The sequence below is a fragment of the Lutjanus erythropterus genome, chromosome 7, assembly GCF_056507025.1.
Source record: "Lutjanus erythropterus isolate fLutEry1 chromosome 7, fLutEry1.hap2, whole genome shotgun sequence".
In the NCBI taxonomy this organism is placed as follows: Eukaryota; Metazoa; Chordata; class Actinopteri; order Lutjaniformes; family Lutjanidae; genus Lutjanus; species Lutjanus erythropterus.
The window spans coordinates 27,056,506-27,079,640 of record NC_139323.1 but is presented as its reverse complement, the minus strand read 5'-3'; the positions used below and the strand labels follow the sequence as shown (position 1 = coordinate 27,079,640).

The window sequence follows — 23,135 nt, the reverse complement described above, 5'->3', positions numbered from 1 at the left end:
TCCAATCCATCGGAATCAAATGCCTCTGAGCCAATCAAATCCTTTTGTTAATGCAATCATGGCTTTGAGACAGTTGGACGCTGCAACTAAATTCGATCAATCTGTTGATTATTTTCTCAAATGATCGTTTAGTCGTTTTGTCTATAAAATGTCAGAAAATGGTGAAAAATGTTGGTCAGTATTTCTCAATACCCAGCGTGACATCCTCAAATGTTGAATACCTTTTTCAAATGAGAAAGATATTCAGTTTACTGTCATACAGGAGTAAAGAAACCAGAAAGTCATATTTAAGAAGCTGAATAGTTTCCCTGAAAAATGTCTTTCATTGATTAATTGATCAAAAGAGTTAATATATATAATTAAATAATCCATTAAAAATGTATTAATCATTGCAGGAGATAATAAAACAGTTGCATTGGCACTGTAAACCTGTGCAGACCTACTTGTCTTCCAACACAGAAATAAACAGGAGATAAAAAGATTAAAAAAACCCCATCAGACTGATAAGAAGAATAGTCTCGTTCTAAGGTAACAAAAACACAACGTTTCTTATTTTCAGGTAATTATAAACTAATGAAAACATACTTATTAACATACATTTGACCTTAAACATACAATTGGTCATAAAACACAGAAATGAAAATAAAGATGGAGTAAAACAAGCAATTTTCCTTCTTTTTGTTTGTATTTTGAAGAATCCACACTTTCCCATCTTTTTTCAATGAAAACTATTATCCACCATAACTATAACAACCAAACTCAGGGCTTTAGCAAACAGGAACCAGAGATGGAACAACAGAAGAGCTTCAAGGACAAAACAATAAATGATTGAGAACGTGCCACACCATTATACAAAGCAGACATACTCAGGATGACATCTGATACCCTGCGCATGAATACCAAACAGTCTGTGAACTTTCTACAAGTCTCTTTTTTCTAGAACTTTAGAGTGTCTCTGGCCTTGGCTGTGTCGTAATGTTTATGATTACAGCAGGAGGAAGCGTTTATTTTCCTGTATTCCTTCGTCTCCACAAGTCAGATGATTACTTCTGCATGGAGACATCGAAGAAGACTGATGCCTTCCCTCTTTATTGGGTGCATATGGTCATGGGGTAATACATCGTCCTGAAGTGGCAGCGCGGAGGTTGTTTCCTCTCAAAATCACCACAAGAGCCAAAAAGTTTACATTCTTTGTGGGGGCTCTCCCATTGGGTGACATCACAGTGCTCTGCATGCTTTACACAAACTGAACTCCCAAATCTTCACTTAAATGACTCATTACTAAATTGGCAAACGGAGATGGACATAAACACTAATCCTCAAGCAGGAGCCAACTGTAAAAAGCAGTTGTGAAATAAACTGCAACTTGGACAAGAGGTGTGAGCTGACGGCAGTCTTCAGGGATTTAACTCGGCCTTACAGAGTTTAGGATGAGCCTTTATAGCATCTTACATCATCATGAATGTCTTATGGTGTGTTTGTTACCTTAAGATATACTTTGAAAGTGAATAATCACACAGTTTCAGCTAATTTTTTGAAGACATGGGTGCACAGAAAGTGAAAGTAAACAGTGAAACATGTCCTTGACAATCAATATATACTTTTAGATTAGTCAAAAAGCATTTGACTGAAACTTGAAATACTTCACCTGGCACCACCAATTCAGGTGTTGCCAGAACTGCAAGTAAATTAAAGCTTTCAGCCTACAGTGCAGTGATGTGTAGCCTTTAGTGTTGAGTACTGATTGTGCTAAAATTAAGAATACAAAAAACTGATTCAGCACTGATTTGATAATATTCAATGCATTTCACTTTTTATTGTGCTGTAGAAGGTCTGATCTCAAGTTTTTTCTACTTATTTCAAACATTTGAACAATTATCAGAGCCTATTATTTCTAAACTGGAGCCAAATTATTTTAGGTAAAATTATTTTGCTTTATGGACAGATCGTTTCACTGGTATTAAGTGATTTTCTCCTCAAATTCAGTGTTTATTTCTTATATTTTAGCTCATCTTTTTTGCAGTGTAGAGGAGGAAGCGGGTCTCATAAAAGATTACGTACAAGAAGAATAATTTTTACTACACAGAAACCATAAAACCATGATTTGTTTGTGTATCCTGCAATTGTGGTTGATGCTTATCAGGGTTGGTGCCGCAGGGTTGTTTTTCCCTGTTTTCTCTTTGCAGCATTCAAAATGCACATGACATTCTTCAAACTGTGCTGTGAATGACTTAAGTAATTCTGGGAAGGCCAACTAACAAGCATAATGTCAATTTAACTCTGTATGTACATTAATTTAAATTTCAAATGCATTTTAACATGGCGCTTTCTGAACTTTGGTTGACTAACAGCTATTCTGAAGTTAGTTTTAAGTGTGTTAAAGTGGCTATAATTAATATTTTTATGCTGGATCAGATGTCTACTTGAATGTAAAAGTGGTTGCTTGTAGTGATAAGCCCACTGAGAACAAGAGGGTGACAAAAGCTGTAGCTTTATTGCAACTTTCATCTCATTATTTAGGTTTAACAGCTTGCAACTTTCTCTCACCCAGGTTTGAGTGATTGGATGAATATATTGGCTATCAGCGATTGGCTGAGTCCACACCAGCTGGTCTGTTTGGGTGATTTTGGGTTTTTTTTTGTTTTTTTTTTGCTAATGTAATGGTCTGAGCGAATGAGAATTGCTGCCCACTCATTCAGCAGCATTGTACACACCCACTGAGCCCAAGAACAAGTAGGAGGAAAACGCCCTGCGGAGCCACAATATTTTTACATCTAACCAAACAAGAGTTGTTGATCGTTGGGACAGTGGAAAGACGAACCAAGATGGTTTTGGTGAGTTTTATTTGTTTCTGGCGGTCAAGCTAGAATTTTGTGTGAATTAACGAGGCAATTAAGCTGGTTTTAGTTTGGTAAGACAGAAAAACTTGGATTCAGATGGTGTTTGTACTTTTCTGTTTAATAACGAAAAAAAGTGTAAGAATGTTTTGTTTATTAGACACTGTGAAGGTAAAATTGCAAACTCACATTTAAAGCTGAAACAAAGGATGCTGGGGTGCAAAATGTTTACATATCACCCAACCCTACTCTAACTGCTTTTATAGCATTGTTTGTAGCTGCAGCAGGCAGGTTTTTCAGCATAAAGACTCACTGAATAACACTTAAGAGTAGGCAGACCAAATCTGTGACTAGTTGGTGAACATAAGGAAGCATTTAGCAGCTAAAGAATCAGATATTTCCCTCAGAAGTTGGTGGAGATGAAAACAGAGCTAAAAGGAGACCGAATATTGGACTTGTATTTGCAGGGAAATCAGACTCATGACTCAAAATGCAGGATAATGTTGATCTGCAACTGCATGTATTCATAGTTTGATTACATTTCCCAGGTTTAAGCTAACAGGGTAATTAATTGCTACAATAATCAGAATTACTGATTTTCCAAGATATTAATTTCTTGCAGCCCTGCTTTGAGCTCACAGGCACTAACTCTATCAAATTTGTTTTGAACTCTTTTATTTCCTGAGCCAGAGACCTGTCAGGGATTTTCAGTCTTGAATAACTCCTTCTGTCTCACTTTTTTTTGCCCCATTAATCAGATGAGATAATCTTTAAAGCGTGCTGTAGGAGGATGACGTGGAACTGACTTCACTTCAACGTTTCACAGATGATATATTGATGTTGCTGCTCGGGGAAAGTCCTAAATTTACAGAAAAGGCTCTTTAAGGACATTTGGCTCACGTGTGAGGGGAGATCAGCACATACACACTCTCAGCTTTTCATCCTGTTTAATCACCATCTGGAAGTTGTGAGATTTAACCCGTCCACATGTATGTCGGGAGTTCAAAAGTACTTTCAGCTTTCTTAGGGGATTTATTTTAGAGAGAGGTGAATTGTTTTCTCTTAATAACTGCCTCAGTTCAATTTAAGCAGCTGGATTAATGGTGTAGCAGACTGATGCTATGAAGCAGCTCTATGAATAAAGGCCACTGTGTTTAGACAGTGAAATGACATAAATGCAACCCAAGAAAGAAAGTACTTTACCGCACATTTCGGCCTATGCTTTACTTTCTATTATTCCTGTCACACTCCTCTGATAAGGCCCGTCTCTAGCTCCTTGTGCCTGTTTAGCACTGTTATTAGCTGCAATTCACAAAGATCTGAACCAGATGTGGACACGCGGTGGGGTCAGTGTCGGCCAGAGGTCAGGTCAGCACAGGATAATGAAAACTACTTTCTCCTGTCCTCTAAATAGGTGTAATACTACCTGTTTCCCTGCGGGGAAAAACCTCCTGGGGAGAGGAGATGCTGAGATCTAACGACAAAGATAAGCAGGTCACAGAGCGGCTGGGGATAATAGTTGGAAATCCTAGCGTAACGCACTGCTAAGATGAATTATTCTTTGGCAGTCGGAGGTTAGAGGGAGGAGGAGGGTGGGTGTGCAAATTGGAAATATTACCCTTTCCTATGCCAGCTGTCAAACTTAACTTAGTGATGTGTAGCATTTGGTGGATTCAGAGAGCCGTAGTGTTGTCTTTTCATGGTGTGAAATAAAGACATCTGCACTAGAATATTCATAATAGAAGACAGGCAGAGCGTGGCTGAAGTACATCACAGGCCCGACCTCACTGAACTTTTGATGTTAAACATATTCTGATATTGAACTTTACATATTTAAGCTTCTCATACACATAAACAGGGCCACGTACAAGCACAGATTTACTACAGAGTCACCATGGGACCATCGCCCTGCAGGCTGACAACAGCGGAGTGGGCCTAGATAAACAATCAACACTGCTGATGGAATTTTACAGGAAACAGCTGTGGGGTCAAGAAGGCAAACAAGCTGCCCTCAAAATATGAATGATTCTCACTTCTGGAATACCAGAGGATTTGGCACTGGAGCCACGAATTCAAATTTGATTGACCAATCTTGTTGTGTCTGTTCCTTGTTCTTTATTTGGATCCACATTTGCTGCTTCTATGGCAGCAGTTCCTCCTCTCAACATATAAAACAAGACATACAGTATAACACATGCAAAAAGGCGTGACAAGACAAGTAAAAAAAACTAAACACCACAACACATCAAACTGTAATCCAATGTAGTTTTTAGGTTGGTTAACTACCACTGGGTTATTGTTATTGTGATTTTTTAGTAGTCTTTCAAAAGAAGTCTTTCTCAAGTCTAAAGAAGCTGTAATAAATTTGATTTGCTGTACTTCAGTTTATACTTGACCTGACACGCCAGATGGTTTGTTACACACAACCATCTGAGAAGCCTTTCTTAGAAACTGTTTGGAAACACGGGCTAACTTCAAACAGTCAGATCAACTCACCAAACCAAAGCGGGACAAGAACGAAAACATCTTTTCCATTAATTAAAGCCTGCAGTGCTGATCTTCAATGAAGAAATACTCTCCAGCTCTGATATAACTGATGCTATCACAGTATCTGCACTAACATCTTCAGGAACCGCCATTGTTGTTCAAGACCGAGTCATTTCCACGGACGCTTCTTGCGTTCGGTGCACCTGGAACCACACCCGTGGATGCCAGTAGTCCGTCTGAGGATGCTGATTGGCTCACACCACCTCTGGTGCAGACACAAACAGACAGATAGGAGCCTGGCAAGATGGAGTCTCGCATGACCTCATGATCTCGTGAATCCATCTGCCTCGCAAGGTAAGTTTTTACTAGCCCATAAAACCTACAATAATTCACATTTAAGATCCTGGAATCAAAGATTCTTTGAACTTTTTTGTTTAAAAATGATATAAACTACACAAAGATGATCAAAAATCTCACCAATTTACTTTTCGACATTCAAGTAATCGTTTAATCGGCTAATTTTTTCAGCTACAGTAAATTACATTCAATTTATTTTTATTTTTCGTGCCAAGTCAAAACAGAAGTTATCTCTTTTCATATAGGGTAGCTCTAATCTGTATTCTTTCTAACATTATTTACAGAGACCCATCAGTTCCCACCAAGTGCGAGCCTTAAGGTGACAGTAGCGATGAAAAACTTGCTTTTAACAAACAGAAACCTCGAGCAAAAACAGACTCTATAGTGGGCGGCCATCCACCTCATCCAGCCAGTGAGATTTAATTCCTTCAGTCGTAAATTCTGCGTTAAAGTGATTGTAATCTCTGTCTCATGACTGGGCATGACTCGGGAAATTTTATACCATGCCTTGTGATATCTCCTTAGAAACAGATTCTGTTTGTTTGGAGAAGAAATCATGGATTACATTGTTGCTGCAAAGCACAGAGATCTGAAAAGCAAACAGAAATAGAACAGCAGTAATCCTATATACTACATCCTGGGTACATCTATGCAGTAGAGTTAGGTTGCAGGATTGGGGAATGTCAATGTCCATAATGAAACATTGCAATGGGCAATGATATTGTTGCTCAGTCTAAAAACGTATTTGTCTCGGCACCACGTGTCCGTTACCTAGTTTTGAGACATAGCGTAATAAACAGCTGCAACAGCTTCTTTAACAACTTTATGACCTCTGCGGGGACACGGCGCCTCAAATACAGAAGCCTTTTAAATCAATGCTACAATGTTAGAGAGCTCAACGGTCGACAAGCACCTGAACCACACTGGACCATTTATGTTGATTTAACATCACAGCTCAGTTGAGTGTGGAGAATGTTGCCATGTGGCCCATAAAATCAGAACAATATCAGTTCCCTGTGCTGTGAGGGCTCTGTGGAAATGCATATGATCACATGACACCGCGCCCGGCAAATGTGTGCTTCATCAAACTGATGGAAAAAGGGCACAGGAGACATGTGACCCTGCCGTGGCTCTGAATAGGCTCCCTGCTACTGCAACCACAGCAGCCACATACCACCTCAAACATTCTGCCACACAAGACTTAATGAAATGTTATCGATTTACCAGAGGAGCTCTCAGTTCGATACACGACCGGGCACCGAAGAATAAATATTTATTAAAACTATGCAGTATACTATTAAGCTGTTGAAAGATAAAAGTAAACTTTAACTTAATACAACGCTACTAACTTGGAAAACAACATGATTTTCCAGCATTTTCCACAACAGATTAGACTTCCTGTATCCTGTGCTCCCTTTGTGGTTTCCAGCCCAAAGCCCCCACAGTTCAGCGCTGTGAGAAATGAGCTGCTGAGGACAGAAGCAACTTGAGACGTTAGCACAATTTATAGTTCATGGTTGTGCAGAACAAGCTGTGAGGTGGATACAGGACACCCTAGCAAACCTGAAGAACATTTTACTCTTTGTGTGGACTAAAAGGCCGGGTTAAATCTGTGCCAACACCTCTGTCAAAGCCAAATATGTGTTAAGTCACGGCACACTGAGATAGAATAGATTCTGCACTGGCTGCTGCCTTCATGTGAACAAACATTTTGGCAAAAAGAAAGTTAACACCACTAGTAAGTGTACAATGATCCTTTTTATCACCTCTATTTTAACAACTATGTTTAAAGTATATGACACACCCATGGGTGAATGAATAATAAACATTAAAGATCAATGTATGTTCTAGAAAAGAGCTATATAAAAGCAAGTCCAGTGACCAGGAGCGCCTGCAATGAAGCTAAGCAATGAACTGTTGTGGACAGAGTCATCGGCAGAATGTATTTTAGCCACCTATGTTTTATTTTATACTATATTTAGTAAAATTTCACTGCTTTACCTTGCTGTAAAACAGGCTTTTCCAACGGGAAACCACTGTTACACAAGCAAATATCGCTCTCTCCAAACCAACCAAACTCCATTGGCAAAATTAGGAGCTGCTGGTTTAAGGCTGCTTTGATCGGTTAGTTTGTTTGTGTTGTTGTGAAACCTGTGTTTTAAAAGGTTAGTTTGGATTCACCAAAATCACACAGTAACACAAACAAATCAACAGATCGGGGCAGAGGTAGAGCAGCAACTCACGTGTTCTGTGAGGTAAGATTTTTAAGATTTTTAAGATTTTGTCGATGTAGTCAGGTTGAGTGAGAGGCTGCGATATTTGTCTTATATAATGACGGTTTCCTGTCAGAAAAGGCTGTCTGGCAGCTCGGTAAAGCAATGAAAATATGCTGAATATAGTGTACATATAAACTTATTTTGATTTTTCTCAGACTGACTTTTTTATGTAGCTAAAATATGTTTTGCTGCTGACCCTGTCCACAGCGGGACATTGCTTAGCTACCTATTGGTACTCCTGCTACTTCTCAAAACAGGGAGCATGACACCCACCATCTACTGTAAATAAAAGACTGACTATGACTGAGTTCCTGACACAAACCCACTTTAAATAATCCAAACTATCTTTAAAGTATTTTTCTCTGATTTTTCTCTCTGAATATTAAAAACTAACTCATGCAACCATATTTCTACTTAGTTTGTGTGTTTTGCGTGGGTGTCTTGACCCGACTGTGAAATGACGATTATCAGGTCATTCGCGATTTGATGGAAAACAAAATGTGCATCTGTCTGCTGTGTAGAAGATAACATGACAGATAGAAGTGGTTTCTCTGCCTGCTCCCCTGCAGCAGCCAACAACACATAGTTCAAGTCACCAGTGAAGCTGAACAGATGCCTGGCAAACTCCTGTTTTTCCATCCCAGCCCTGATTTCTCCACTCAGACACCCAGGAGACTTTGGCCAGACTGATAATCACCAAACACAAAGAATAAAACACACGCAATCAGAATTTACAGGCACACACACACACACACACACACACACACACACACATCTGTGGTGGCAACCACTGTCTTTGCTGCATACACACATATACGTGTATCTAAATGCTGTTCTCCAGCTGGTTGGATCTGTACAGTGAATCTTGGTCCAAATCCTCCCTTCTGTGACAGGGGGTATTGTGATCCTCTTCCATAAATTGAGAGGACACTGTGGTCAGAATGCAGTCCCTGTGATAAATATCTCAATTAATCAAGAGTGAAGTTTTGGAACTTGAATCAAAAACGTTCTTGATTGGCGTCAGCTCCCGCTTCTGGCCGCTCTGCTGTTTCATTTGGCCTCAGCCACACATTCGCAGATGCCAGCGCTTGACAAAGTCACCTCCGAGCCAAGTCTGACAAACTCGCCTCCACAACCTGCCGCTGTCTCATCCCAGCCCGCAAACCGCTGCGGCGATCCTTCACCAGCCTCCTGCCTCCTCCTCTCCTGCAGCCATTTAATTGTTAATCAGGGCGAGAACAATATTGGTGTGTTACGCCACAGCGTGCCCTCACATTCCTGTGGGCCGTTATCCGCTCAAATCCAGTCATGCAGAAGGCCTTTGGCACACCCAAGTGCCACAGTGTCTGGCTGTCTGGGCAAAGCACAGAGCTGCACGCTCGGTCAGGGCAGCCAGGAGAGCAGCATGGTGGCACTCCAGGTGTGTGCAAAGGAGACGGTGGTGGTGATCATTTACATTTATTAAAGACATATCTGGTGTTATATCAGCTTACCGATCTGCTTTTTCCATTATCAAAATGATCTAAGGCAGTGACACACAAGGTAATGGTTTTCTTGGCAATTTCAAGAATGTAAGGGAGTACTTAGATTTTACCTAAACAATTTTTGTCTCAATATTTTACTGCCAAGCAAGTACAAGAAGAAAACTTACGCCTAAGAAAACACTTTCAATTCTATCATTTCTAGTTTATATGTGAGGAACAGAGAAGTGAAATAAAACTTTTCTTTGTTGTTCTTGTGCAAAAGTCTTCAGTGGTTCAGGTTCAGTGTTTTTAATATATCACAGCCATTGTCACTTAATCACTTAATGTATCAAGTGGCTACCTCTGGTAAGACATATTAACTTTGTTTTGCAGAAAGTTTAAGACACACTGATAGAAAATCAAACAAGTCATAGTCTGACATCCTAGGAAATACTCGTATTCACTTTCTTAATGTGTTAACTGTTCAATGACACACTTCAGGAGCTCTCCCATGCCACAGATGCCCGAAAGATATTGAGCAGGTTTAATATCTGGTCAGGTTGGGAACATGTCAGGAAGCCAAGCAATGAGCTACAGCCAATGAGAACAGGCATGGGCTGAGGGGAGGGAAGAAGTAGAGAAGGACAGACCAAAGAGCACCGGAGGAGCAGCCAAACAAGCCCAAATATATAAACATGAGCAAAAAGTAGTAGTAGTAGTTACTAATAACTAGCTCCACCTCCAGCAGTTACAAAAGTAGCATGAACACTGATTTTTCATTATTAATAATCTAATGTCATTTCTTGCATGTGTTTTCATGACCATTCATTCACCAGACAGACCTGTCGGGGTGTAAGGTGTGACCCCCCTGTTGCTGATCATGTAGCCTGCAAACCAACAACTTCAAGGTTCCCGATACAAAACAGAAAGTTGTGTAGCGTGAACGTTATAGTGACGGTAGACTGTATGTTTGGCTTCGAAAGTCAAGTAGTATGACACAGCTACAAAAGGGCTACAGTAAGAAAAAGTCAGTTAAAACTGGAAAGTGGCTGATGGCAAGAATATGTTTTTCTGTCATTGTTTACACAGCACAGGAAGTGAAAGAAAAATGTGATTGGTCGACACTGCTACAAGTGTTTAATGTTTCTGGCTTCATGTCGCCAGCTTCCATTAAAAATGACTTGTAGTCTGAACATACTGTTAGCTTACAGGTCAGCTTAGCTTAGCACAAAGACTGGGAACAACTAGCCTAGCTCTGTCCAAATGTAATAAAATCTACCTACCAGCACCTTTAAAGTCCAATAATCAAAGTCTAAAAATAATCGGTTGTGGTCTTATAGGAGTTTATGTTCTGGACTATTTCTTGACAGGGTGCCGTTACTTCCTGGAATCTTCTCATTACTGTGAGGTTTTCATGCATCCACTGGATACTCCGGGTCCCACAAGTATTCCTTTAAAGAATGGAACTGAACCACTTACTTGGCTTGAAGATGCTAAAACTTGCTACAGTATATTGTCGCTGCATGCCCCTTCATGCTGAGCAACTTCATGTATCACAGACTCTAAACGGACCTTTTCAATGAGTTTTCCTTTCCTCCAGTAGCATGCAACCAGCGTGATGAGAGCCAGTTTCTACTGTCATCTATTCCCACACTACTTCTTGTTCCCCTCTAAGGCTCAGAGTCACTTTGCAAAAAGGATAACCACCAAATGACCTTGTGGATACATCAAACACATAAATCTGACTTGGCTGCAACCAACCTGCATGTCAATGAGCAAATGGCAGTGTTACCGCTTGCTTTAACCAATCAAAACAAAGTACTCATTCTCACTCCGTCCTGATCCACCTATTATCAGTTGCAGATGACAATAACATCATCTGTGATTCCTCTCTAGCTCACAAACACTCTGTCCATTCAAAATCTGTTCAATTTCCACTCAGATCTTTAGTGCATCCAACATTCCTCGCTGGGGTTCAAACCGATGTGGGAGCTGGAAAACTGGAAAGACATATCCCCCACAGTGCAGCCTAACTCTGTCAATATATCTCAATAAACTGAAAAGGGAAGATGAAACAAATCACAGCAAGAATTCACCAAAGCATTGCATCACATTTACACACAGCTTACTTCTAATCACAATCAAGGCAGCAGACTTCATCTAAGGACGACTGTACTGGAACTTCCTGCTGTGTTATAATCAAACCATCGTGTTTGCAGTGGAATCGTGAATGTGTTGGATTTCGGAGAGAAAATTCCAGCGGAGGCTCACAACATCAGCAGGCTTCAGAGAATGTCCTGACCTACAGTCACCTTTTAACATCGTGGTGGGAGACACAGGGGGAAGTTCTCAAAACAAAATGACGATGGGATTCTTATTGAATTATGTGTTCCAATTCCCAAGACAAATTAACTTAATCAAGTCATGGGAACGCTGCCTCCTCCTTCTCTATTATGTCAGTGCAGTTATAAGAAAAGCCTTGTGTGTGTCAGTTCATAGTCAGGTCACATTTCTGAGTTTGTAAATGCCAACACTGATGGCTTCAAATGTCTTTAGAACTGGGATTAAACTGGGCACACAGGATGCGCACATCAACAGTGTCATTATGGAGCATCATCAACCCCCTTAATTACTAGTAATTGCTATTTCAAACTCGTCTGGGACACAGAGAATCATTATCAAACAGGGTATGTTTGTTGGCAACCTTATAAAGCAAGCTGTCAAACACACCTCATTATGCTCTGGTTATATGAGGCATAATGTATTGTGAGATGAGAGCAAATACACACACTAGATGGCATGAGTGTGTGTGTCTAACTGTCCGTTGGTACTGCATTCAGACAATGTGCAGATGGAGCATTTATCCACAGGGATTAATATAGGATTTTTGCAGAATATTTATCATTCCCAAAGCAAGAATTTCATTTTGGCAAAGAGGATGATGTTGGGAAGTCTGGGTTAGAAGAGACGACAGTGTTTGTTCGCTAGCCTCGATTTGTGGTTTAAAAAGAAGATTGTAAGATTACTTTTACATAAATGTGGCATTATCATGTTGCATCATCTTGATCTAGCTCTTCATTTAAACCACAGTGACTAAAACATTCAAGCCAAAGACCACACCAGCCTGTTTACACCTGGCATTAAATGCATCTCGGGTGTCCTTATCAGATTACACCTGTCATGGCAATGCATCTTCACGTGTCTCAAGTGATGACTTGTTCTCAATCTCATTTCTCATCTCATTTCATCATTTACATTTTTAAAGACCAAATGCCTTTTTTTTTTAACCGACAGCCCGACAGTAGTAGCCAACATGCTGGGACAAACAGACAAAAAGAAAGAATAACTTAATGTATAACATTTTCCGAATTTCCGAGAATAATTAACTATTTGTCTCTGACAACATTTTACAACTTTTCCACAGTTTACAGATTTTCTACTAACTCAACAACACATAAATGTGGGAGATTTTTTAAGGAAGTCTGGGAACTTTCTTCACAGTTGATCAAGAAGTAGCCTATAGCCTAGTTACGGTTTACCATATTTGTAAAATTTGACGTGTTTACTGTCAATAAAAATTTTGTCGTCTTTCATAAAGTGTTATAAGTGTGATAAAGTGTGAAACGGTTTGAAACGGTTTGTTCAAACAGCTGCTATTTGTTGACAGATAAGCCACACTTCAGACACAGAGTAGCCACCAGTACAGCAATGCAGCAACAAACTGATAAAAATAGCCTTTTTTAAACAGAGATCGAGTTTGTAATGACTGATTCATGAGTCACAGTACTGATGAGCTCATGCATTGCCTTCCTTACACCATGACGTCTTAAACAAGATATCTGTGAAGATTCTCATTCATCCAGGTTGGTTATCCAAGAAAGGTTGAATTGAGGGCAACTGGACTTGGTTGTAGATCCTTAAAAAAAACATTTCCAAAGGACTTTGAAGCTCTTGGATTAGAGGCGGATAAGTTTAAACAAATTTTCATTAGGATTTAATGTCCCCACGCAAAATACTTGCAGCAAGACAGTCCATCCAAGCGAAATAAAAATAAAAGTCACAGTAGCACAGGGCCTTTAATACTAACTTTGCATATGGGTATTTGTATCATATTTTGTTTTATCTGTCTTTCACTCATTGTTTAATCAAAATAAATTCAACTCAATTGAAAATCGAACCAGGAATAACGAGCCCTGCTTTGACAACTACTTACTGCTTTTGGAACAGCAGCCCTGTGAGAGCGATCAGATTACGGATACAGGCGGTGCAGATACAATCTCTTCTTTCCCCCTGGGGGCAGTTTAGGGCCTTTGATCATGACTGTATAGCGCGAGCTGCGGCCAGTGGCAGGGATCACAGGAGGCCATGAGGGTCCGGCCCAGTGGCACCTACAGTAGTCTCCCTTTAATACCAGCAGAAGGTGGCGTGTCTCTTTTTTTAGAAAAGCAAACAGACCACAACAGGAAAATAAAATATTTGCCCAGCTAAACGACGGGCGAGCTGGGGACATACAGCCCAAGTGAGGAGAACAGTTGGTGACTGTGGAGCCTCTTCGAACAGGAGCAATGGCTGCATTATGCAGGAGGAGGGTGTGTGACGCTGGAATGTTAAATACTGCAGGAATGTTATTTATTTTCACAAACACCACCAAGTACCCCCATACTGACATACGTGTGAGGATGCCCGCACACACATGCACACACACACTCACACTCACTAATGTTCAGATACTACACACACTGACGGGTCCGATGCGCTCCGCTCAGGCCTGGCCAATAGGAACGCTCCGGCTCTGCGTCTCCTTACCTGTGGTAACATCAACATCAGAGCTCTCAGCCTTGATGTGCTGCCATGTGCTCAGTTCATAAAGACGTCAACACGTGGGGAGACAGAGCAACACGAGGGGGCTGAAACAGAGATCTGCTGAAACACTCATGAGAGTTTCTGCTTTGTTGTGAGAAAAAAACATAATGTTCCACCTTTTTCTCCAACAGATGTCTGAGAAATCATATCTTTTCACTAAAGATTACCAATATTTTTACAGCTGGGCGAGGATCTGTGTGGTAGGCCGTGTCTGTGCTCATGTCTAGACAGGAGCGTGCACTTTTGAGAGGATCACATCAGCTCTTTCTCTGCTGATTCAGAAAAAAAATGGGGAAAACATTTGCCTGCAGACAGTGACAGCACCGATTAACTTCCCACCACTTCTGAGCGGTGGAAGCGGTGTGTCATCACCCTGGCATTTCTGAGCCAGTCTGCAGTCAGCAGCCGTGGAAGTCAACCGGGTCTCAGGTTCATGTGAGGAGACGGTGCCAGCTTCCCAACTGAGCTCCAACTAGGTGAAAATGTCACTCGCATGAAACTGAAAAAGTTAAAACCAGCAGCCTGGGTTAATTGTTTGTAAATACCAACATGTACAATAGTTATGCTTCAAGCCACTGAAGCTGTAAGTATCCACCCCCTCAAGTGTCCTGAAGCTGACCCTGACTGTGATGCTGGATGCACAAATCATTGGGCTTCATTCATGAATAATGTTTTCTAATTTTTCTTTCTAATATTTGTTCTCAAACAAAGCAGTAAGAGGAAAATTTTAAAAATCCAACAGCCAAAACTGTTCTTACCCTCCTGAGTATATCGATAAATTGTGTTTGATCTTAAATTGAATGCATGTGCCATATGCTCGTGCAATTAGCATGTAGAAATACCAAATAAATCCATATAAAGGAAGCAGACTGAGGTGTTGTGTGAAAAACACAAAGCAACAAGCCACAGACATCTGACAGGTGACATTACATACAGAAAAAAACAAGAATAGAAAGGAAAAGAACAGGAAGTTCTACTGAAGTACAGCAAAAAATAAATAAATAAATACATAAATAAATAAATAAATAAAAACTTTTTTAACAGACATGGATGAGTGCTTTTGACTATCATTGAAGAGGTTTCTCTGTAGACATGCAGCAGGTGCAGCCAGGTTGTGCTTCAAGTGTAATCATTCATAAATAAAATTACTTTTTCTTCATCATTATTAATATTTCACAGCATATGGCCTATGTGTGATTGAGGGCTCTCTCAAAATTTGTTTGTACCTAAGAACAAACAGATAGTAAGAAAGTATTGATGACTGCCACAAACGTTCTTAAATTTTTCATTGACACAATTCATGCATGAAGCCAATTGATTGTTGGAATCACAGATCTTACTGTACACCTGCATGTTGAATAAAGTCCTTCTAAAGCTCGAGCTCAATTCTTTCCATCTGTCGGAAGTCCAGTCTGGAACAGTCTGGGGACGTTCGAGATGTTCCTGTTGCAGTTTTTCTTCCACACAAAAAATGCAAACAAAAACCTGCAGGACTATTATACTGCTGAATAGATCAATGTGTAACAACGGGGGTTCCCAACTCTTTCTAAATAAGGAGCTTTGAATAAAAAGATCCATCAAGTGTGTGTTGTTTGTGATATTACAGACACACACACACACACACACACACACACACACACACACACACACACACACACACACACACACACACACACACACTTGCTCCTTGGGGACAAATACAGCCCACAGAGTCACATGGACTTTGTTCCCTGCTCTCTTGTTTTATGTGTCTCTTACATTGTTCCCACGCTCAACATCATACCAGCCATGAGATGGACCTCATGGGAAATGCTGTTCTTTAGCTTTGTTGTAAAGGTAGGGTGAATAACTAAGATTCATAAAGTGTAAAATGAAGAACAGTTGTAGTTTAGGAGTGCTTCAAACTGAATCTATTATCTGGCTGCAGTTTAAGTAGATCTGAGTTACAGTCTCCTCTAGCGTGCCTCTGCTGTGAGGAGAAAGAAAAAGTTGGAGCTGCTAAAACAAAAAACCCACAAACATTTATTCAAAAGTAACACCACACACAGGAGAGCCATAAAAAAAACAAAACTAAGCACGACTGTAAAAAAGACAGACTGTAGAATCAATCTGCTGCTGTGACTGGACAGCAGAGTCCTGCAAGTCTAATATCAGCAACGCAGTAGTTTTTGATGTGTGTTTGTGATGGACACAGATGCATGTGGTGCATGTTACATCACACTGCTTTATATTGCTGCTGTCGGGACTGAAAACTTCACCTTTCCATGATATTACCTTTTAAAGAAGGAGAAGATATATAACTTTAGCTTGACAGCTTTGTATTATCTGGGTTTCTGCATAGTCTCACCTATTTCATTAGCTGGTTAATATTACTGCTCAGTATTGGCTTATCACATGTTAGTATTGGCATACATGGCAGGTAGGCTAATACATTCATGTTTATTTTCCACTTATTTTACACACTTTTTGATGTATTTTTGTTCTATATATGTATTTTTTATGTATCCTTTATTGAAAGTGTAATTCCAGCTACAGGTCAACATGTTTAAAGGACCAGTCTGCAGGATTTAGTGCCATCAGTTGGTGAGTTTGCCGAGTGCAAACGCTTGGCTTCTAAGAACGGGAATCAAGAACCAGTTCCAAATTATCTGAGCCATGAGAATTGTATACCTTCGCTGATCAGTTCCTTTTATGTTTTATGTTTTTGTAATTCTTCTGCTGTACAACACACTGAAAAACAATATCTGGATCATAGCTGTCCTCTGAAAGTTTACACTATGTTACTGTAAGAGCCAAAAAACTTAAATATCAATATTGAGACATGGAAAAATCAACACTGGTTAGGTTCTACCTCTGCAGTGGAGTTTGCAGCCAACTGCTTGTAACAAACACTTCACCTACAGTTTGCCCCATATATGAGGGTGTACTGCACAGGAGTGCCCACTTTTGCACAAATATTTAAAGGCACACTATGCAGGGAACAATGTATAATTGCAAATAAAAAAGTGTCATTACTTATGACCCACCACAAGTGTGTGTTGGTGTCTGTATCTGCAGAGACCCTGCCTTCTCCCCATATTCTCTCATTATTTGGCACTCATATCGTTAGTATAACAACCTGTTAAGGGGACTGAACAATCAGCTATCTTTCTGGTGCGTTTACAGCTGCTGACTAATCCTGCATATTCTACCTTTAAGTGTACTGCTGAAGTGGAGACTGAATCCTCAGGTTCAGGAGTTTTCTACATGTGCTCTGCGCAGCTCTCCTCTCATCGTCACTCTGCATCACGTTGCTGGGTAGCAGCAGCAGTAACAGCTGACTGAGACTACAGCAGGTAAAGTGGATCAGAGCAGATCCACTTCAATGTGTGATTCCCATTCAAACCCCCCCACAAACTCCACTCCCCTCCCCCCTTACCTTCTGATAAGCCATCTGCAGATAGTTGTAGGGGATCCTCCTGTTGAAGTCCTGCACTACATCCTCGCTGACTTTATGCACAGACTGAGAGCCCACTTTCTCCTCGATGCATGTGTTCATACACGCTGCCCTGCGGAGCACCACGTCTGAGAAACGCAGGTCCGCGAAGGTCTCATCAAACGGATGCTGGTCCTGGCAGCTCAGCCGGCAGCGCACTCTGGTGCGGCGGACCTCTCTGTGGCTCCTGAGCGCTCCCTCCATGTACCGCACCACGCTCTGGTAGTCGTTGTTGTAAAACGCCTGCACCGCATTGTCGTATAACAGGTCGTAAGGCTCCAGAAAGGCTGCAGAAGAGGACAGCGCGGCGGTGAGCAGGACTACTAAGCAGACAGCAGCCGGTGAGAAGTTTCCATCCATCCTCTGGTTCCACTGGTTCTGTTCACACGGTGAGGAGCGGAGCGACACTGTCGGGCACAAACTATCAGCTCCGGCTCGTTTTACAGTCCATTTAACAGCAGCTCCTCGGACAGACACTCAGGACGGCACCGGAGAGGAGCAGGGCGGAAATAATGTTGCTTTAGTCGGGGACACACATTTTGTTATGACCCCTCTCTGGCTCCGCTAACTCCGCCCCTCCAGGAGATGAATGGACAGAAAACAATCACAGCTCCCGCTCCTTACAGGCTCCTCACAGGCTCCTGGTGCAGCAGAGAGAGAGAGAGAGAGGACCATCAGGGAGGGTCGCCCCAAATATGAACAATAATGCTCTGATTTCACTTTATGGACATTTGAATTTTAACCACAGTTGTACTTTTATTTAAAATAAGTTAAGTTGTTCTATAAAAACAAAGAAGAAACTTGAAAACTGAAGAAACTTCCAGAAAAAAGTCTGGGTTTCCACTCAAGAGACAAAAGTGACTGCAGGCATGGCTGAAAAGGAACTTTTTATTTTAAGAAAGCACCAAATACAAAAAAGAGGTCTCTTCATAAAAATTTAGTTTAGTTTAGTTTAGTTTAGTTTAGTTTAGTTTAGTTTAGTTTAGTTTAGTTTAGATGCACATACAAAAAAGACAGTAAGAATTTAAAATAAAGTTGAACATTGTGCAGGAGAGGATAATGGCTAATAAAGTTATCTCCCCTGGCTAAATATCAAAGCCATTCTTTAAAAAAAAAAAGCAAGAGCTTAAATTATGATGTGACAATTTAAAACAATCTTCATCAACCATTTAATGAGGAGACTGGAGAGAGTGACTGTAAAATGAGCTGCTGACACCATTTCACTCAGTTCAGAGCTGTAAACCAACTGGAACACATGTTTATGCCTGCAAGTAAAGTGACAGTAGTTTTTTAATCTAAACAGACTTTCTGCTGGAGTTAAATGCGTAAAATTCAAAATTTTCCTGAAAAATATTGTAAAGACTCATATAAATATAATCTGTTTCAATAATCAGTCATTAGTGGTGTAGCGGTGGCTTTATTTGCAGAGACCCTGTCCTCTGCCTGTATTTTCTCCTTTTCTCATTATTTTGCTGTGCCTGGGACGCTCGGACCAACCAAAAACATTGGTATCTGACATCCTGACATCTTTCTGGTGCATTTACAAACAGCTCAGACAAATTCTACTGATTCTACTTTTAAAGTTCAATGGATCTGTTAAACATGCTGGGTCGATGCCTGATCGTGAATGTAAGTGGAAAATTAATTTTTAATTTTCTGTCATAAAACAATTAAATTGAATGCATACACCATACAGCACGTTACACTGTTCTGTGGTATTTTAACTTAAAAAAAAAAAGTTATTGTCCAGGCTGTCTTAAATTTTTAGGTCTAATGAAGCAAGCTGAGGTCATTTTGTAAAGATTCAAACATTTCTAGTCAAATAAACTTGATATCAGTTCAGATGTGCCTGAGAAAACATGTTCAATGCACATAAGATATTACATTGTACCAACAACTTCAGTTGCACTGACAAACACTTGGAACATTTCCTATTTACTATATTTTATTAATGTAATACTACACTTCATGGTTCACTGTTTTTATTATTGCGAAAACAAGCAAACAACAGCTTATTTTAAAGTGTACAACAGACACAAAGCACATTTAAATCATAAATGTTTTCTTCACAATATAAAAAAGAAGGGTTGTAGCAGAGTTTTAACTGTCAAACTAATGTGCTGATCATTTTTGTTTAGAAACTTTATTTAATGAGTTGATTTAACTCTGTACAGTACATTCATTTAAAACTTAGATCAGAGCAAATTAAAGGAACAGACTCAGTGCAGTTTATACAGAAGACACTTACAGACATTTGCTGTCATAAACCGCACTAGACAGATGCCTAATCATGAATTTCAAATGGAAAATTAATTTTATTTTAAAGTTAAAACAATGAAATTTAGCACATATGCCACACAGCACCATATGCCGTGGTATCACATTACCACCGTGTGAAATACTCTCAATATGTTTAGGACGGTGCAAAATATTAGAGCATGTTGTTAAAGATTTGTTGAATGAATCCCATTCCCAATCCCACATGGGCTTCATGAATGAACATCTATATTACAATACCGCCCCCTACTGATGACAGCTGGCTATGAACGTTTTTGGTGCAAGTTAGATCACAACTGTTAGTAATTCAAATCTCACTGCAGAATGAATAACCAAAACACTCATGAACCTGGAGCAGATTAAAGTGTAACAGATCATCATGTCAGCCCTTTTCATGCACCATGATAAACTCTGAATCTAACATTTGGTGCAGCAACATTCAGCTTACTAGCAGATTAATCAATAATAAAAAAAACATTTATTAACACTAACCCTTTCTTTCATAATCATTCCAGTTGTCAGCTCCTCCAGTGATGTGTGATATTCTCCCCTTAAGCATATTCTTTTCCCTCTCAATCTTCTTTGCCCGTGTCGCGTTACACTGAATACAACATATGCTTAGAAATGTAAACACAGTATTTACACAACAAATTGTTTATTCTGAACTGAGGTTAAAAAAAACCCCTCATATTTATATGCTATTAATTAATAGTCTGAGACTTCACTGCCCAGCTAACCCATAACATTACCATAACATTTCCATAACCCCGGTACATTCCTGGAAGATTTCCATTACATTGCTTCCAGGTTTTGGTAACCAGAATGATAGATTTACATCAGTAAAACTTGCCTATAATGAGGAATTTTAAGGGAAGATGTTTAAAAAAAACCTTCCTGGGACACTCATCTAACATTCTCAGAACATTCTGGGAATGTATCAGTAACAGCCTGATATGAAAAAAAAAAGAAACTTGCCAGTTTAACATTTAGGAACTGTTAGGGGGAAATGTTCAATCTTTCTGGAATATTCAACAAACCTTTGCAGAACAATCTGGGGACATTATTCTAACATCTTGGAAACGTTATGCAGGGATGTTCAATAAGCGTTCACAATGAAAAAGCAAATGTTCCTAGAACAATTTGGGAACCAAAAACAGGTGGGAGGATGTTTCAGCTCTGAAACATCTGCTGCCACCTTGTGGACGTGATGTGAGCTGAGGATTAAAACATGAGAGATAAAACAGCTACCTTAAGTTTCCTCTCGCTGAGAGTCAGGCTCAGACTGCAGGTCTTTGGTGGAGTTGTGTCTGTAGCTAGAGAAAAAAAACAACATTGATTTCTACACTGAATGGTTATTTAAGAAAAGGTTCATTTAGTTGGTTTGTGTGTTGAATAAAAGCTTGAAGTGTATGTTATACAAAGCATACAGTTAACCATTTCCTGTCATAATCCTTTGTCTGTTTCCACTGCAGATATTTATTGTCTAAGCAAGGCAGGGGCTGGTGGGCCAGATGTGTCCTGGTCCTGTCAAGACAAAACAAACAAAGTGGTTTTGTTAGCAGCCAATCACTGTAAGCATGCTTCAGTTTAATACGATGTGTGATGGGCCCACTACAACCCATACACTTCAATGAGCCCAGATGCCACCAAAACAAAAGAAAACATGACCAAATACCAGTTGTTTTATCTTCTTGGATATTCTTATGTGGGCAAGTTCAGTTAAGAGTCTCCCTCTGGAGGCCTTTAAAGTTAGAAGCAGTTTCATCACCAGACTGTTTTAAAATTCAGGGCATGTGAAGTCAAATAATTGAAATAAATAAATAATAAATTGCAAGTTGCTGTTGTTATTTTTTGTTTTGTTTTTGTTCATATCTCCTGCTATTTGTAGTAAGCGTATTGTTGTGGGAAAAAGGGAGATTTCAATAAATATATTGTTTGAAAAATGATCTGCTCGTTTCATCAGGCACTTTGCACAGTTCCAGCGCCGCACAACTTCCAACATGTGATCATTTTACTTTCACTTCTTCTCAGAGTGTTCAGGAAGGTTTGACAGCAGTGGGCACCAGTGAGTCAGTCCCACAGAGACTCCTCCAGCACATTAGTGTACATCCGCTGAGAATGACAACATGCTCTCCTGTTATTTGTTGTGTTTTGACTGAGGAATGAGGTCATTTCTTCCAACAGTATGGCTACTATGGTGTTCAGAAAAACAGCCTGTCCAGGATGACTAATCTGTACATCAAATCCTTCTGTAATTAATAGGTTTAAATAATTTACATTTTTTTTATTGTTATTCATGTTCAGATTTGATTTGAAATTTATCTTTCCTGTTGTGTAGTTGCCTGTCTTTTGTATTATTCTTGTGAAATTGTGAATAATATTAATTAACTATCAATGTCTAAATCCTGGAACTAGTGTTGATCTTTGTTTATTCAGAATACAAAGCGCTAATCATTACATACACTCATCCATAAAGATTTAATACACTTGGTATTTTTCTTGCGTAAAGAGCACACAACTCTGACTCATCCCAGGTTTGTACAGAAATTTGTACTCCCCCCTTCCTGTTAATTCTCTACTCTGAGTCCGAACGTGCAACTGCCACAATAACAGACGCCAGTAAATGCAGCATTTAGTGGGTAAAATGAGAGCAGATATGAAAGGAAGGAAACTGCTTCAGCATCAGGAAAGACCTAATTACTGGGGCACTGTTGGCCTTTTAACAGGATCCACTTTGCTACAAAAACAGTTTTAATGGGATCTACACAAATTTAATCAAATTTGTTGTGGGCTGGATGTAAAATTTGATAATGAAATTGATAGTGAAACTGTACCACTAACTACAAACTAATTTAGAGGAGTCAATGTGAGACACACACACACACACACACACGTCTTCAGTGAAGTTGCTTCCTTATTGTTTTCAGTTTCCTTTAATACTAAACTTACACAGTAACAACGTACATATTTCAAGTACTGTACCTGTGAAGTATTTTGAGGTACTTGTATACAAGTATAAATTTTTCTTTAGTAACTTAATTTTATGCAACTTTGTACACTTTGTAACTTTTTATGCAACTTTGTATCTCAACTACATTCC

General features: G+C 39.8%; 1 protein-coding gene across 1 annotated transcript in view; it reads right to left on the bottom strand.

The window, feature by feature from the left end:
• p3h2 (prolyl 3-hydroxylase 2) overlaps positions 1 to 18,538 on the bottom strand; it is a 76,727-nt gene extending 58,189 nt beyond the window's left edge. The window contains exon 1 of the mRNA XM_084723399.1: positions 17,702 to 18,538. Coding sequence (XP_084579525.1) covers positions 17,702 to 18,118 — 417 coding nt within the window. The 5' untranslated portion in view covers positions 18,119 to 18,538. The remainder of the gene's footprint in view (positions 1 to 17,701) is intronic.
• Positions 18,539 to 23,135: the final 4,597 nt, after the last annotated feature.